Genomic DNA, 15,473 nt, shown 5'->3' on the forward strand with positions numbered 1-15,473 from the left:
TGGGGTCTTGCTATTTTGCCCAGGCTGATCCAGAATCCTGGACTCAAGTGATCTTTCTGAATCAGCCACCCAAGTGGCTGAGATGACAGGCACACACCTGGGCTCCAGAACAATCTTCCCTTTCCCTTCTGCAGCAAGGTCAAAGGAAGGGGCGGGGGTCAGTGTTTCAGAGTTACCTGCCAGAGGAAGTAAATTGCCAGTGAGATCTGCAGGGGTGCTGACCACATCAGGTTGAGGTAGGGAGCAAGGTCCATGAAACGCTGGGCATCCACTGACATGAGGTTGACAATTTCTCCTACAGTAGATTCACGTTTGACTGAATTGGTGATGACTAGAGCCTGTTGGTGGACAGCAAAGGGGAGGTCTTGGCCACGAGCCTCTCACAAGCTGCCCAGGGCCAGCCTGCCCCCATGCCCTGGCTCCAGCTGACCTTCCTATAGATGATGCCTATGATCACTGTCCGGAATCTCAGCCCCATGATGAAAATGCGGTGGTAATACTGATGTAAGATCAGCGTCTGCGTCATAGAGCACACGAACATCAGCACGGCCACCAGGAGGCCCCACCAGCTGGGGGCTGAGGGGTTTGAAGTAAACCTGATCAGAACACTGTGGGGAGGAGAGAGGTATGAGGCGGGTAGGGGCACCCCTGTCCTGGGTGCTCCCTCCTCTGCTGCCCTCTGTTTCCACCCTCAGCCTCCCCTACAGCCCCTGCCTCTGCAACCTCTCAGGTGGGAGCTGTTGCCCGCACCCACTGCCCAGGCCAGGAGGGTCAAACCAGCTGCCTCAAGACCATGACCTCCATCCTTGTGCTACGCTGCTGCCTTCACCTCATTCCCTGACTGTTGTGCACCCTGCTGCCCACTCTGTTACTCTCATGGCCAGCCTCACTCACCACATGGCAGGAAGAAACGCCCCTGTCCTACCCCTCTTCCTGGGCTGCTAAGGGCTCTGGAATCTGCCACAAGACGACAGACTCTTACCCCTCAAATCCATCCTCCCGACTTCAATAGCCTGGCGCTGCCTGGAGACCTTCCACAGGTCCCTAACCCGCCTCCCTTCCCAGGGCCTTTTTCACGCCTCTCCTCTTCCCTTCCAGCCTGTCCCTACTCCCTGCTCCCTCAGCAGCTGCCTGTCTTCCCACTCACCCACACACGGCCCTCAAATACCTGTCTTCTTCCTTTTCCCCGCCTCCGAAGAGGAGGTGCCTTCCAACTGTCCCAGCTGTCCTTGCCCCTGAGAACACGCTCCATTGGTGTCCAGTCTCTTTTTTTTTTTGAGACAGAGTCTCACTATGTCACCCTCGGTAGAGTGCCGTGGCGTCACACAGCTCACAGCAACCTCCAACTCCCGGGCTTAGGAGATTCTCTTGCCTCAGCCTCCCGAGTAGCTGAGACTACAGGCGCCCGCCACAACGCCTGGCTATTTTTTTGCTGCAGTTTGGCCGGGGCCAGGTTTGAACCTGCCACCCTCGGTATATGGGGCTGGCGCCCTACCCACCGGGCCATAGGCGCCACCCAATGCAGTTGTAGTTTAGCTGACCCGGGCCAGGTTCAAACCCGCCAGCCTCAGTGTATGTGGCCGGTGCCCTACCCACTGAGCTACAGGCACTGTCCTGGTCTCCAGTATCTTTGCCTCTGCTGGCAGCTCTGCTCCTTCACCTATGGACAAGTTGGGACCTGGGGAGCCCTCCAGCCACGATCATACTCAGGCCTCCCTTCTCTTATTGGTTGAGCTGTGTCTCCCAGAAAGACAGGCTCAAGTCCTAAGTGCTGGTGCCTGTGGATGTGACCTCATTTGGAAATAGAGTCTTTGCCATCATAATCAAGTTAAGATGAGGTCTTATAGAAGCAGGGTAGATCCTAACGCAGTGACTGATATCTTGTAAGAGAAAGAAGAAGGAGATGGGCATGCCTGTGGCTCAAAGGAGGTAGGGCGCTGGCCCCATATGCCGGAGGTGGCAGGTTCAAACCCAGCCCTGGCCAAAAACTGCGAACAACAACAACAACAAAAACAAAACAAAAAGAGAAAAAGATGGAGAATCTCAGACATACGCACAAGGTGGGAACACCAAGGGTTGTCAGAAACTACCAGAAGCTAGGAGAGAGGCATGCGACAGATTCTCTTCCAGAGCCTCCATAAAGAGGTAACCCTGATGACACCTTGACCTCAGGCTTTTGCCTCCAGAACTATGAGGGAATAAATTTCTGTTGTTTTAAGCCACCCAGTCTGCTATGATTTGTCACTGTGGCCTGAGGAAATGAATACCCCTTTCTTTACAGCAAGTTCTAGACCCTCGTGGCCCCATCTCCACCGAAGTCCCTGCTCTTAGGCCCTTCCATTCTGTCCCAGTCTTATTCTTGGCCAAGTCGCTTACCATTCCTTGGCGCCTTCCGCAGGCTCTGTGTTATGCTCTCTGCACTTACTCCTCATTCCAGGTTCTTTTCTTTCTTTTCCCAGCTCTGGGCCCTCCAGTCTGCCCTGTGCTCCCCCTGGCCTGTCAGAATTCCTAGGGCTCTGATGGGGTACTCTACCTAACCCTGCACAGGCTCTTGGGACCGTGAGCTTCCACTCTCTAGTCCTGATAATGTGGTCCCCAGCTAGCTGGGCATCTCCCCTCAGAGGAACCACTGGCACCTCTGGCCCAACATGGCTGCCTCGCTCCATGGCTGGCCTCTTCCTCTTCCTGAGCCCAGAATCTCAGCAAAAGATCCATCATCCTCCAGTCCCCCAGTCCAGAACCCAGGTTGCCCTTGACCGTTCCCTCTCCTTGGCCACACAACCATCTCCCAAATAGCTTCAAAGGAGATTTATCTCATGCCCAGCCTCTGCCGGGTTCCTTCCTGCCAGCCCTGCCCTGCTCTTCATCCCCACCTGACCGGACTGGTCAGGGAGCTTGTAAACCAGATTCACCTCACTGGCTTTCAAGGCTATCCTTAGCATGCCTGTATTTGATGGCTCTCAGCTCTCTCTGCTTCTCTTTGTTTTCCTGCCCCACCCTCTGGTTACCCTTTCTCCAGTTCAGAAACACCTGGAATCCCTGAGTCATGCTGTTTCAGGACTTTGTGACTGCTTAGGGTAAACTTTCCCCTGTATTCCCCTACCTGTCCCTCTAAACCTGACAACTTTCTGAGCTGGCGAGTGCTCCCTGCTCTGTCCCAGGTTGGCTCTGTGGGCCCTCCCAGACTTTTCCAGACATGTGTGTACACCTCTGCCCCCACTTAGTCCAACTGATTTACACTTTTCTCTCTCAAGACCACGTTTTATTTACCTCTGTATCCCTAGTGGCTAGCACCATTCTGGTACCCTGGAGGCTCATAGAACAAATAAATGCATGATTAGAGGGGCATGAGGCTGGGGACCCAGCTGCTAGGCAGCTGTTGACCCCACCATCTCATTTGACAGCCCCTTCTAGTCTAAGCCACTGCAGTGATAGATGGGAGAGACTGATGGTAATGAAAACTGGAGTTCAGAGCCCTGGGACTCAGATCTGATTCCTTCTTTACTAGCTGTGTGCCTTTGGCCAAGTTACTTCACCTTTCTGTTCCTGCTTTCTCATTTGCAAAACGGGAGTAAGTAGTCCATGTGGGATTGTTGGAAATATTTACAGAGAAAAGATCTGTTAACATGCCCATTACAGCACCTGGCACATAGTATGCACCCAGCAAATATAAGTTGAATGTGAATGGGGAAACTGGGGTCAGAGGCAATGGCACTTGCCAAGGGCCATACAAAAAGTAGAACTAGCCCCTTCATTCCTGGTCTGGGTTCTTTTCACTGTGTGTTGTTCCTTTGGGCCCAGCCCTCTGGAAGGCCTGCAGCAGGAGAGAGTGGGGACAGACCTGAGCAGCTGTGGATTGACGAAGGAGAGCAGGTCCTGGACCAGCTTGAAGCAGGCGCTGATGAGGAAGCTGGAACTGAAGGTGGCCAGCATGGCCCGCAGGAAGGAGGGCCCCTGGGGTTGGGGCCGGGCTCCCAGAAGCACCTCGTCTTCGCCTGAAGCTATCTTCCCAGATGCTGCCGCTGCCTGGTGTCTGGTCAGGGAGGAAGGAGTAGTAGGTGGAGTGGGCCTGGGGTCCCAGGAGCCAAAGACCAGGCTGCGATGGCTGGGAGGGAGGAGGAGGAGGGAGCTGTCTTCCTGACTTTCAGAACTGAGAGGGGTCAATGTGAATCGTCCAGGTGACTCTGTCTTTAGGTGCTACAGGGCATCTGCAGAGGTGGCCAGACTGTGACCCTGAGGACTACGAAACCCAGCTTCTTTGCAGCTTCTGACCCTCCCCCGGGTCCTCAGGGCTGGCTCAGGAAGGACATCAAGAGTAAAGGGGAAATAAGGGCAAGAATGGCTAGTGGCCCGAGCAGTAGGCATCTGAACAGGAAGGAGATGAGTGTGGCATCTCCTGTGTAGCAGGCAGACTGGGTCTTCCCAGTCTGGGAAGCCAAGAGGTTCAAGCCATGGAAGCCAAGATACTGCTAACTGGGCCCAGGTCCTTGATTCCTCTAAGAGCTAATGGCAACCAGGAGCTCTGGGCTGCATAAGCACTGAACTCCAAGGCCCCAGGTCTTGAGTGAGAGGAAAGAGGGTTCAATCCTGGGGGCAGAAGTGGCTGGGGAAGGATGACTCTGAGCCTCAGCTCTCCTGACCAGGCAGTTGGCCAGAGAGAGAAATAGGTGGCAGATTGGGCTGGAAGTTTGCTGGCTCCTTCCCCTCCTGGAGGAAGTCCCTGGAATCTAACCTTTAAGTCAAGCAGGGTAGGGCAGGCTAGAGCAGGATGTCTGGGGCCAGACAGCTGAGTGCAGAGTCCACCTCTGCCGCCATTAACTAGGGGACCCTTGGGTGCATCATTAAATCTCCATGCCTCAGTTTCCCCATCTCTAACCAGGGAACTATAGAACCCACGGTAAACACTACTAGGTATACCAAAGAGCTGGCCATTTTCCTGTGCTATCCAGGCATAAGCTTCTCATGTAATGGTCCTGAGGCCACCAAGGAATCACTGAAACCTGCTCTGTTGACACACTAGTGATGTGACCATCCTAGGATCCTGCTATCATCCTCTGCAGGAGACCTAGGGTATGTGAAGGGGCTGGGTGGTGGGGGTCATGGGCGCACAAGGGGGGCCTCACCGTGGTGCCTGCTTCCTCCACACCTCCAGCAACTGCTGCACCACTATCTGGGATTTGTCCTCCTCATTGAGAGGCCAGAGGTCCTGCTCCTCCAGGGGATGCCGGTAGCCGAGGATGGCCATCCTAGGTGTGTGGGGGAGGAGTGAAGGTGGGCAGGCAACCCCACAAGGGTCAGAATTTAGTAGCCTAGAGCTGGGGTCTCCAGAAAGGAGGGTTTCCCTTGGGTGCTGTGACCAAGGGAGGTGTCTCCATTCCCACAGTGCACAGGCTGGATGTCTCTGCCTCCCCTGTCAAGGTCCATTCTCTAGGCCCTCTCTTCCTCCTCCCCCTGCGCCCCATCTCCCCACAGGTCCTGGGGATGAAATCCATGCTGGCTTAGGCCCTGCGTGAAGACAGGGCATGGTGGATTCAGCTCCAGCCTCAGGTGCTTCCTCAGTGCAGCTGCTTAATGAGCTGTCACCAGGTCACAGACACAATTATTCTGCGTAAGCCATTCTGAGGGGCAGCCAAGAAAATGACAAGCTGCAAGTTTATCACAGATGGAAGAGCTCGGAACTAATTACAGCCTCCTTCCAACACCCTGGGCCTGTACCCGGGCCTGCCAGATGCAGGGCTGGCCTGCAGCCTGGGAGGAGAGCTGGGCCAGACCTGGCCACGCAGCCCAGACTCTACTTTTCCCCACCCTCACCTGTCCGAGGGCCAACCCAGCCCCTGAACTTCTGGCTTGCTCCCCTCCCTGCCCTCAACTCCAATCTCTTCCCCCACTCTGGCCCAGGCTGATGAAACCACCAACTCACTTTGTGAACCACCAGAAAGACAGGCGGGAGAGAAAGCCAGCGCTGGCCTCTGGGCAGGGGTTCTAGAAGGTTAAGAGAATAGGATGGTGTGATCAAGAATGGCCACCACCCTCTCAAAGCAGGGCAGAGGAAGGGAGGGACACTCACTCCTTCCTGCTGCAAGCCCAGAGCACAGAATGTGGAAGTGACATCTCTCCCTTTGGGGGCTGCTTGCAAGGGCTGAATTGTGAGCTGTGGAACCCCCATACCCTCCATTGCAAACTCACAGGGTCAACATTCTTTGGGGAGAAGAACGGTGGTTTCTCTTTGAAGCAGGACAAGATGAGAGCAGAGAACACCAGAGCAAAATGGATGTAGAAGGTGGTGAAGCGGAAGGGATCTGAGATCCTGCCCTGGGAGGAGAGGGGAAGTGGGTATCAGAAGTACTGGGGAGGCGGTGCCCATAGCTCAGTAGCTAGGGCACCAGCCACATACACCCAGGCTGGCGGGTTCAAACCCAGCCTGGGCTAGCTAAAACACCAATGACAACTGGTGGCAACAAAAAAATAGCCAGGCATTGTGGTGGGCACCTGTAGTCCCAGCTACTTGAGAGGCTGATGCAAGAGAACCGCTTAAGCCCAAGAGTTGGAGATTGCTAAGAGCTATGATGCCACGGCACTCTACCCAGGGTAACACAGTGAGAGTCTGTCTCAAAAAAAAAAAAAGAAAAGAAAGAAAGAAATACTGGGGAGCCTGGGCCTGCAGCCCTGCCCTGGGGAGAGCCGTAGGGTGTCAGCTCCCCTTGGGTAGGAGGCATTGCCCAGAGGATCCTAGGAGAGGGAGAAGGACCACAGGGGTTGGGGTTCAGTAAGGACTTGCCCTGGGCCAGGCATTGTGCCAGCGCTTGACTTTCACCTCATCTAACTGGGTGTCTCAACACACTCATTCTGTAGTTGAGGAAATGAAACTCCAAAGGGTTACACAACAGGCCCAGGATCACACAGTCTGTTCAACTTACCTCTGCCTTGGCTAAAAGGATCTTGGAGCGAAAGGGGACGATGGCACAGACCACACACAGGAACCAGAAGATAATGAGGATCCCTGAGGACTGCACCCCCTGTAGCCGCTCATACTGGATCAGCAAGGTGGCCAACAGCTGTGCAGGGAAGGCGAAGCCGAGGCAGAGCACACACATCTGGACCTGCCTCCTTCCTCCCCATCCACCCTCATCCTTTCCCCAGCTCCTTCTCCACAGAGCCCACGGTTCTCCCATCACAATCCACACCCCAGACTCCCACCCAGTATCCTGGGCCCCACACTGACCATGGTGATCCCCACCACCAGGGGGGTGATAAAGAAGATGTGGGCAGGGGCCCAGCCGTGAACCAGGCCATGGAACGAGTAAAAAAGGTCCGCCCAGGACACACACCACAGCAGGATGCCGAGGACCTATGGACAGGGCACAGGTTGGAGCCCCAATCCCTAGAGGCAGAAATAGTCCTTCTGGGGTGGGGTCTTTGCACCTGAAGCCACTAGACTTGCTTGAGCCTGGCCCACAGGGCTGGGAGGAGTGCTGACCAGAAGCTTCTTGGGAGTAGGGAGAGCACTGCTGAACTTGCTTGAACTTTCCCAAGCAAGGAATATCTCAGCTGGCTGTAGGCCCATTTAACTGGCTGCCATGTCCCCAAGATGCAGGACAGGTGAGGCTGGGGAAACTTGTCCAGTTGAGGAGGCAGAGGAGGGAGGGGCTCATTAAAAGCAGAATCCCCCAGTCCCAGCCCAACTCATAGGAGAGCCCTGAGCCCCTAACCGTCTTGAGCCTGGACAGGTGGGAGAGGATGATGTAGCCACTGTGGTGATGCCGCAGGTAGAACAGGTAGCAGGGCAGCGCAACCCATAGGTAGATGCAGGGGATCCAGGCCAGCAGGGAGTTCTGGAAGCAGGTAGTGAGGTCCGGGTTGTCTGTGTGCACAGATAGGTTGGAGTCCTGGGGGCAGAGAGGGCAATTCAGTGCTGTGGCATCCTCCCAGAGAATTGGGCTCCGCCTTGAGGGAGATGGCTGGGTCAAAGAGATGCTCCATCCAAGACAGGGGAGGGGTGGAAGATAGGTAAAGAGGAGGGAGCCTACATATGCAGATGAGCAGATACTGGTGCTGAGTGGGAGTTCTCCATGGAGAACATGGCTTCTCCCATTGCACATGTTTTCCCTCTTTCTAAGTGAGGTACCATTTCAGAGGAAGAAAACTGCACCAGTGTAAAGTGTAAAATTCAAGGAGTTTTGATAGGTGTATATACCTGCAAAACCACTGCCATAATAAAGATAGAATATTTCCATCATTCTGAAAGTTATCTTGTCCTCTTTTGCATTCATTCTTCCCTCAAACTCTTGGGCTTAACCAATTCTCTTGCCTCAGCCTCCCAAGTAGCTGGGACTACAGGCACTTGCCACAACACCCAACTATTTTTTTGTGGTAGTTGTCATTGTTGTTTAGCAGTCCCGGACAGGTTTGAACCCACCAGCTCAGGTGTATGTGGCTGGCGCCCTAACCACTGAGCTATGGGCGCTGAACCTCATCTGTTTTTTTTTCTTTCTAGATTCCCACTCTTAAAAAGAAAAAACTTTAAAAATGTCATCAAATTAATATATGCATATGGTTTAAAAACCCACTTCCTTTTTTATCGAGACAGAGTCTCATTTTGTTGCCCTCAGTAGAATGCCATAGTGTCATAGCTCACGGTAACCTCAAACTCTTGGGCTCAAGCAATTCTCTTGTCTTAGCCTCCTGAGTAGCTAGGACTGCAGGCACCTGCCACCATGCCCAGCTATTTTTTAGAGATGGGATCTCGACGGGGTTTGCACCAGCTCAGGCTGATCTCAAACTCCTTTAAGGGAGAGACTTAAAAGGAAGTAGGCTAGCACTCTGGGAGGCCAAGGCAGGTGGGTCCCCTGAACTCACATAGGTGGGTGATGTTCTCTCAACCTTTATTTGCTCAGGCTGCTGCTCAGTTCATGAATTATTTTTTGTTCAAATAAATTCTGTTAAATTAAATTTGTTTAAAAGTTTATTTTTCACAGATTGGTGTCAGAAGTGGGATCTGAAGTAAAAATCCAGCAGTCCTCAGGATCATTGAGTAACCAAATCATCCAGTACCTGTCAGGTTCTGGATGAGTTCTCTGTTGGGATTTGTGTTTCTTGGACAGGGCTGGGTCCAGGATCAAATCAGGTCTAATAATTAACTGAATTGGATTCAGTTAGGAGCCTCAGAAATTACCTTTTGAAAATGAGTTCCTCCAAATATGAGGAATCTGGGACTGTGGCTAACTCTATGTATAAAATCTGTGGGCACAGAAGCTGTGTATTTTGGGGGAAAAGGGTTAACCTTACCAAGGACAATTTAGAATTACAGTGGTCACAGTGGGGAAGTTTTGACCCAGATAAAATTGTTCACTTTGTAAAACACATCAGGAAAAAAAAGGATCCAAATACCATAAAAGCAATGGGATATATTCTTTAATTGGTATGCAGAGGCATCTAAGGGAGTAAATAAATTTAAAAAATTCCTCTTTATAAGGTTCTTTACAAAAAGCAAAGGAAAAAGGAAAACTTAAAAGTCTTTTTTCAACAAATATTATTTAAAAGCTTTAGCCGTCTGGTCAGGAAATCTTGGTTCATTAGCCAGAAAAACAATTTGAATACAGATATTCTTTAATAAATCAGTGAGTTTTGTATTATTATACCTGGCATATGGCTAAAATTTTTACATGAAAACTCTGAGATCTGTTTGTTTATATGTGTATGTATGTCTGTATGTAAGATACATGTTTGATAGTTTTCTATCTCCTTATGACACATAGGTCACCATGAAAGTTTTAAGACAGATCATGTTATAGTCTGTTATTTCACTTCCATGAAACACAGTCAACAGTATCCTTTCTGACGCACTGGTGTAAGTTTCAACTTGCTCAGCTTATCACTGTTGCTAGAAGGGCTACTCTTGTTTCTGACCACACTGATTTTACATTTCTTGATTTTTGTGTATCTCAGAACTTTTGTAATGAACTATGTATTGCCAAATTAACTTGTGAAGAGCTCTATTTAATTGGCTTTAGGAAAAATAAATGCTTGTATAATGAACTATTCACTCATAAAATAACCCAAACAATGTTCTTTCTTTCCTTTTTTTGGAGACAGAGTCTCCTTTTGTCACCCTCAGTAGAGTGTTGTGGTATCATAGCTCACAGAAACCTCAAACTCTTGGGTCCAAGAGATCCTCGTGCCTCAGCCTCCCAAGTAGCTGGGATTACAGGAGCCTGCCACAATGCCTGACTATTTTTTTTAGAGACAGGGGTCTCACTCTTGCTCAGGCTGGTTTCAAAACCCTGAGCTCAGGTGATCTACCTGCCTCAGCCTCCCAAAATGCTAGTATTACAGGTGTGAGCCACCACACCTGGCTGCAAATGCTTTTCAAATTCACACGATGTGAGTGGTCTTCGGTGAATAACATTGTTGGTTTGATTTAAATAGGCATTTCTTCAGAGTAGTCAGGATAAAATATAATACAAATGTATGACTTTCTATCTAGGTTTACTGGTAAAATAAGCTTATGTTATCTCTATTTTACAAACTTTGAAAAACAACTTGCGTTGATAGCTAGCTGTGTATATCTCACTTTCCTATGAAATCTAAGCATAATTATTAAAAATCAATGAGTTAAATGGATGTAAATAAGATAAAATTCCCATGTAAAAGTGTCTTTCTTGTAGCAAGAGGTTTTAACATTCTTATTATCACAAATAGAAAGTTAAGTGCCATGGCTCATGCCTATTATCCTAGCACTCAGGGAAGTCAAGTTGAGAGATGACTTGAACTCAAGAGTTCAGGAACAGCCTGAGCAAGAACAAGACCTGTGGCTCAGTGAGTAGGGCGCCGGCCCCATATACCAAGGGTGGCGGGTTCAAACCCAGCCCCACCCAAACTGCAGCAAAAAAAATAGCCAGGCGTTGTGGCGGGCTCCTGTAGTCCCAGCTGCTTGGGAGGCTGAGGCAAGAGAATCATGTAAGCCCAAGAGCTGGAGGTTGCTGTGAGCCGTGTGACGCCACGGCACTCTACCGAGGGCAGTAAAGTGAGACTCTGTCTCTACAAAAAATAAATAAAGAAAGAATAATTAGCCTGGCACTGTGGCAGGCGCCTGTAGTTCCAGCTACTTAGGAAGCCGGGGCTGGAGGATTGCTCGAACCCAGGAGTTGAAGGTTGCTGTGAGCTAGACTGAGGCCGTGGCATTCTAGCCTGCGGCAACAGAGTGAGATCCTGTCTTTAAAAAAAAAAAAAATAGAAAGTTAAGGCTGAGGGAAATCGGAGAAGTTATTTATAATTTTTTTTTTTTTTTAACTGAGCATTGGCTGGACACAGTGGCTCACACTTGTAATCCTAGCTCTCTGCGAGGCCAAGGCTTGTGGATTGCTTGAGTTCAGGAGTTCGAGATTATCCTGAGCAAAAGCAAGACCCCATCTCTACTAAGAATAGAAAAGCTAATAGGGCTTTGTGGTGGGCTCTTGTAGTCCCGGCTACTCAGGAAGCTGAGGCAAGAGGATCACTTGAGCCCACAAGTTTGAGGTTGCTGTGAGCTATAATGATGCCATGGCCCTCTACTCAAGGTGACAGAGTAAGACTCTGTTTCAAAAAAAAAAAAGAAAGAAAGAAAGAAAGAAATTGAACATTAATATCAAAATTATACTGATGCAAAACTAGAACTTGGTCCTCTCCTATTAAAACAAGTTTTTCTTAGGTTATAGATCTGGTCTTAATAGGTAATTGTAAAAAATTTTTGTCTTTAGGTAATTGGCCTACATAATAAAGATTCTATGTTTTACCAAGATAATTTCCTGTGTCTTACGTTGTCTTTATTAAGTTTTTGATTATTTAAGAAAGCTGAGTCTACTATTATAAGAACTAAACTTTTTTGACAACTACGTAACTTTTTTTTTGAGACAGTATCTCTCTTATTGCCCTCAGTAGAGTACCATAGCATTATGGCTCACAGCAACTCTTAGGCTCAAGGAATCCTCTTGCCTCAGCCTCCCAAGTAGCTGGGACTACAGGTGCCCACCACAACACCAGGCTAGTTTTTTTTAGAGGTTTCAAGATTTTAGAGATATTCAAGCAATCCATCCACCTCGGCCTCCTATGTTATAGGCGTGAGCCACCACGCCTAGCCCTATGTGACTTTCTGTAATTGTAGTTCTGAAGTCCTTTAATTATTATTTTGGTTAAATGCATGACTATTGTTCACAGTGACCTGTGATCCTATTTTGATCAAGTATTTTAAAATTCTAATATTTTGGGCAAATTTCCCAAAAGTTTGGGCCCTTGGAACATCTCAAAAAGATACTTCTCTTTATCAAAAGAGATATTAAACTAATTGGGTTTATCTGATACATTAAATTATTTTAGAAGCATTGTCAAATAAGTAATGCTAAACTTTTTTGTGCTATATTTGTATGGATGTGTTATTAATGTGTGTTTCGGAAACTGTATGAAATTCATAGACATCTGATAGTCCTGTCACAATTCTATCAGTCAGTCATAATCCTAGTTATTATGTTGTATATTATAGAAATAACCAAATTGCCTGTCAATTGCACCATAATGAACTCTCATCAGAGCACAACCACTTTAAATGTTGTCACTCCCAGAGAGTGAGTTCATTACTCTGATAGTTCCCTGAGCAACAAAAAGCCTAAAGTATTTCATCTACAAGAAAATTCCTGGGAAGGACTCTGACAAGTACAGGTTTCTGATAACTTTAAAATCATGACATTAGTTAGGGTAAGAATTACTAGAATTCTCATGAAAAAAAACAAAACAGACTGGTTCTTAAATCTGCTAACCCAACATCAAGCAGAACAAGAATTAATTAAATACCAAGGAAATGATTTGGCAGTTTTGATGCTAAGTCATCCAGTGCTAAATTGTAAAGACATACAATTTGAACGAATTCCTTAAGATTGATCAAATGAAATCACCTATGATAACTTATTTGATTGATTGACTGACTGATTGATTTTTTGAGACTGTCTCACTCTGTTGTCCATGCTAGAGTACTATGGCATCAGAACTCACAGCAACCTCAAACTCTTAGGGTCAAGTCATCCTCCTGCCTCAGCCTCCTGAGTTGCTGGGGCTACAGGCGCCCACCACAATCCTCAGCTAATCTTACTATTTTTAGTGGAGATTGGGTCTTACTCTTGCTTAGGTAGTCTCCAACTCCTGACCTCAGGTAATCTATCCACATCATCCTCTCAGAGTGCTAGGATTACAGGTGCGAGCCACCGTGTCCATCCTGACAACTTTTTTAATAACCAGTGGTATAGACCCAAATTGAAACAAAATTCATATTTGAGAGGATATAAATCCCATGTTAAGCATGAACTCGAGGGGGCCTAGATGGCTGCCTGGTATTTCTTGAGTCCTTTAAAAACTCTGCTGTCTATGACTCATCATGTAAGAGATAAAATGATCCAAACTATAAAAAAAGATTGGTGAGGCCACTGTTCTAAAATCGCTAAAATTTGCCAAACCCATAATTCTGATAAGACAATAAAAACCTCAGGTGATACATTTCTAGCACCTGCTGGATCATTTAAATGCTCACAGATCGATTTCCTTCTATTGCCATCTGTAGTATATGTGTTTTGGTTGTATAGAAGCTTCCCCAAATAGGAAGGCTGATGCTGTAACAGTAGTTAAAAGGTTTTTAGAAAATGCGTCTCCTTTATGGGGCATTCCGAGAGAAACAGGCAGTGAGGGACTCATTTCACTAGACAAGTTGTAAAGCAGTTCAATAAGTATTACAAACACAACGGTGTGACAAAGCTAACTGAATTGATTGGATTGCCTCGGTCAATCCAATCAATTGGATTGATGGTCACCAGATTCATTACCACTGAAAACAGATCGATCCCTTATGAAATATTTACTGGCAGGTCTGTACCATACTAATAGAAACTCAGGTATCTCCCACTGTGATAAACTTTAACCTGACTCAATAATGCAAAGATTTAATGCACTATGCTAAAGAATATTTTTTTTAATTTTTATTTAAAAAATTACTTCAGAAAAGGCATTGGCATGAACATAGATCAGGTATTTAAAAATGATTTTTTTTTCTGTTTAGATTGTTTACTGGTAAAGAATATTTTTATCGGGCGTCACCTGTGGCTCAAAGGAGTAGGGTGCCGGCCCCATATGCTGGAGGTGGCGGGTTCAAACCCAGCCCCAGACAAAAACTGCAAAAAAAAAAAGAATATTTTTATCAGGTAAAAAGAAGCCTTTTGTGACCCAACTGATGACAACCAGACCTTTCATGATCTGGTACCTGATGATTGAATCTTTTGGAAATGACTTGAATTCTGTTGGAAGGGACTGTTCCAAGTTCTTCTCTGCAGCAAAAGTTTAGGGTCCCAATTCAAAAGGGCCCTTCCAGATTCCTGGGACTGTATACCTGTTGGAGACCTTAAGGCAAGGCTGACCAGGGAAATTAGTCCCTAGAAGCAGACATTGAAGGCTTTCCCAAGATTACAGATCAAGACTTCTCTGCCATCATGAAAGCCTTATCTTCTTCCTTTTTCCCTATTTCCTGCTGTCCTAATTCCTTCCCTTTCCTTGTTGAACAGTGGTTTTCAACTTTCCTAATGGCCCGGCCCTTTAATATAGTTCCTGTGGGTTGCGACCCACAGGTTGAGAACCACAGTTGTAGAAAGACCATAATCTATGGATGGCTTTAGCAAGAAACCAAAGCAATTGTTCAGTATATGAGCTAAAGCCCCCAAATCAGGAAGTGGTTCCACTAATGCCAGAGCCTCTCTGTGTTCCCAATAAGAGTCTCACAGAAACCCCAAAGGAGTGGAAAGCTATCCTTGATATTCCAGACATCACTGCCACTTGCTTTCCTACGCTTGTTGGAAACAGTACCCTGACCTTGCCAATTAATAACCTCATAGCAATCAACTATAGAAAACTTATCCAAGTGATGCCTGCAAGGTATATTGTGCTTCCAGGCATAGCGTACCCCAGACCTGGAGACTCCCTATGTGCGTATAAGCAATGGCTTGTATGATGTCATTGGGTTAAATACAGTAAGGTCCCTTTCCACTTAATGCAATTTTGCCCCCTTACACGATGCTATCAAAGGACAGAAAAAAGTAGGTTGACCACAGGACCTTGCTCAGGAGCTATGCAGAATTACAGATGACTACATTTAATTCTCCTCTGCTTAAATGCCTGTTATGTGGTCTTCTCCACGCACCCGTCCCCTCCCCCAGGGCCTATGCTGGGAGAATTCGCAGTCTTTGTCCTGCCTCCTTTACTGGTTTGAATCTGGCTCGCTACTTGGCCTGGCTCATTCCTATCTTTTGAACAGCTTTCTCTGAAAGCTCCCAGAAAGCCTCCCATAATCAGAGGCCAAATCAAAATTAGTACAATCCTCAAAATACATGAAGATAAGTTAGTTTCCACTGAGAAAAGATTTCAATAGGGCTCCTGGGGATTTATTCTTGGTGGTAGTGGAGTGCTGA

General features: G+C 47.7%; 1 protein-coding gene across 7 annotated transcripts in view; it reads right to left on the reverse strand.

Moving 5' to 3' along the window:
• ABCC3 (ATP binding cassette subfamily C member 3) overlaps window positions 1-15,473 on the reverse strand; it is a 65,740-nt gene that overhangs the window by 27,020 nt on the left and 23,247 nt on the right. For 3 of the 7 annotated variants that reach the window (XM_053568718.1, XM_053568715.1, XM_053568723.1), the window contains exons 2-9: window positions 7,710-7,886; window positions 6,918-7,348; window positions 6,187-6,312; window positions 5,921-5,982; window positions 5,124-5,246; window positions 3,842-4,105; window positions 431-608; window positions 177-338 (exon numbers count right to left, since the gene is read on the reverse strand). In XM_053568718.1, the coding sequence (XP_053424693.1) occupies window positions 177-338; window positions 431-608; window positions 3,842-4,105; window positions 5,124-5,246; window positions 5,921-5,982; window positions 6,187-6,312; window positions 6,918-7,348; window positions 7,710-7,797 (1,434 nt within the window). In that variant the 5' untranslated portion in view covers window positions 7,798-7,886. The remainder of the gene's footprint in view (window positions 1-176; window positions 339-430; window positions 609-3,841; window positions 4,106-5,123; window positions 5,247-5,920; window positions 5,983-6,186; window positions 6,313-6,917; window positions 7,349-7,709; window positions 7,887-15,473) is intronic. The other 4 variants (XM_053568722.1, XM_053568721.1, XM_053568719.1 and 1 more) reach the window with 3 other exon arrangements.

This window comes from Nycticebus coucang, chromosome 18 (assembly GCF_027406575.1).
Source record: "Nycticebus coucang isolate mNycCou1 chromosome 18, mNycCou1.pri, whole genome shotgun sequence".
NCBI classification, from domain to species: domain Eukaryota; kingdom Metazoa; phylum Chordata; class Mammalia; order Primates; family Lorisidae; genus Nycticebus; species Nycticebus coucang.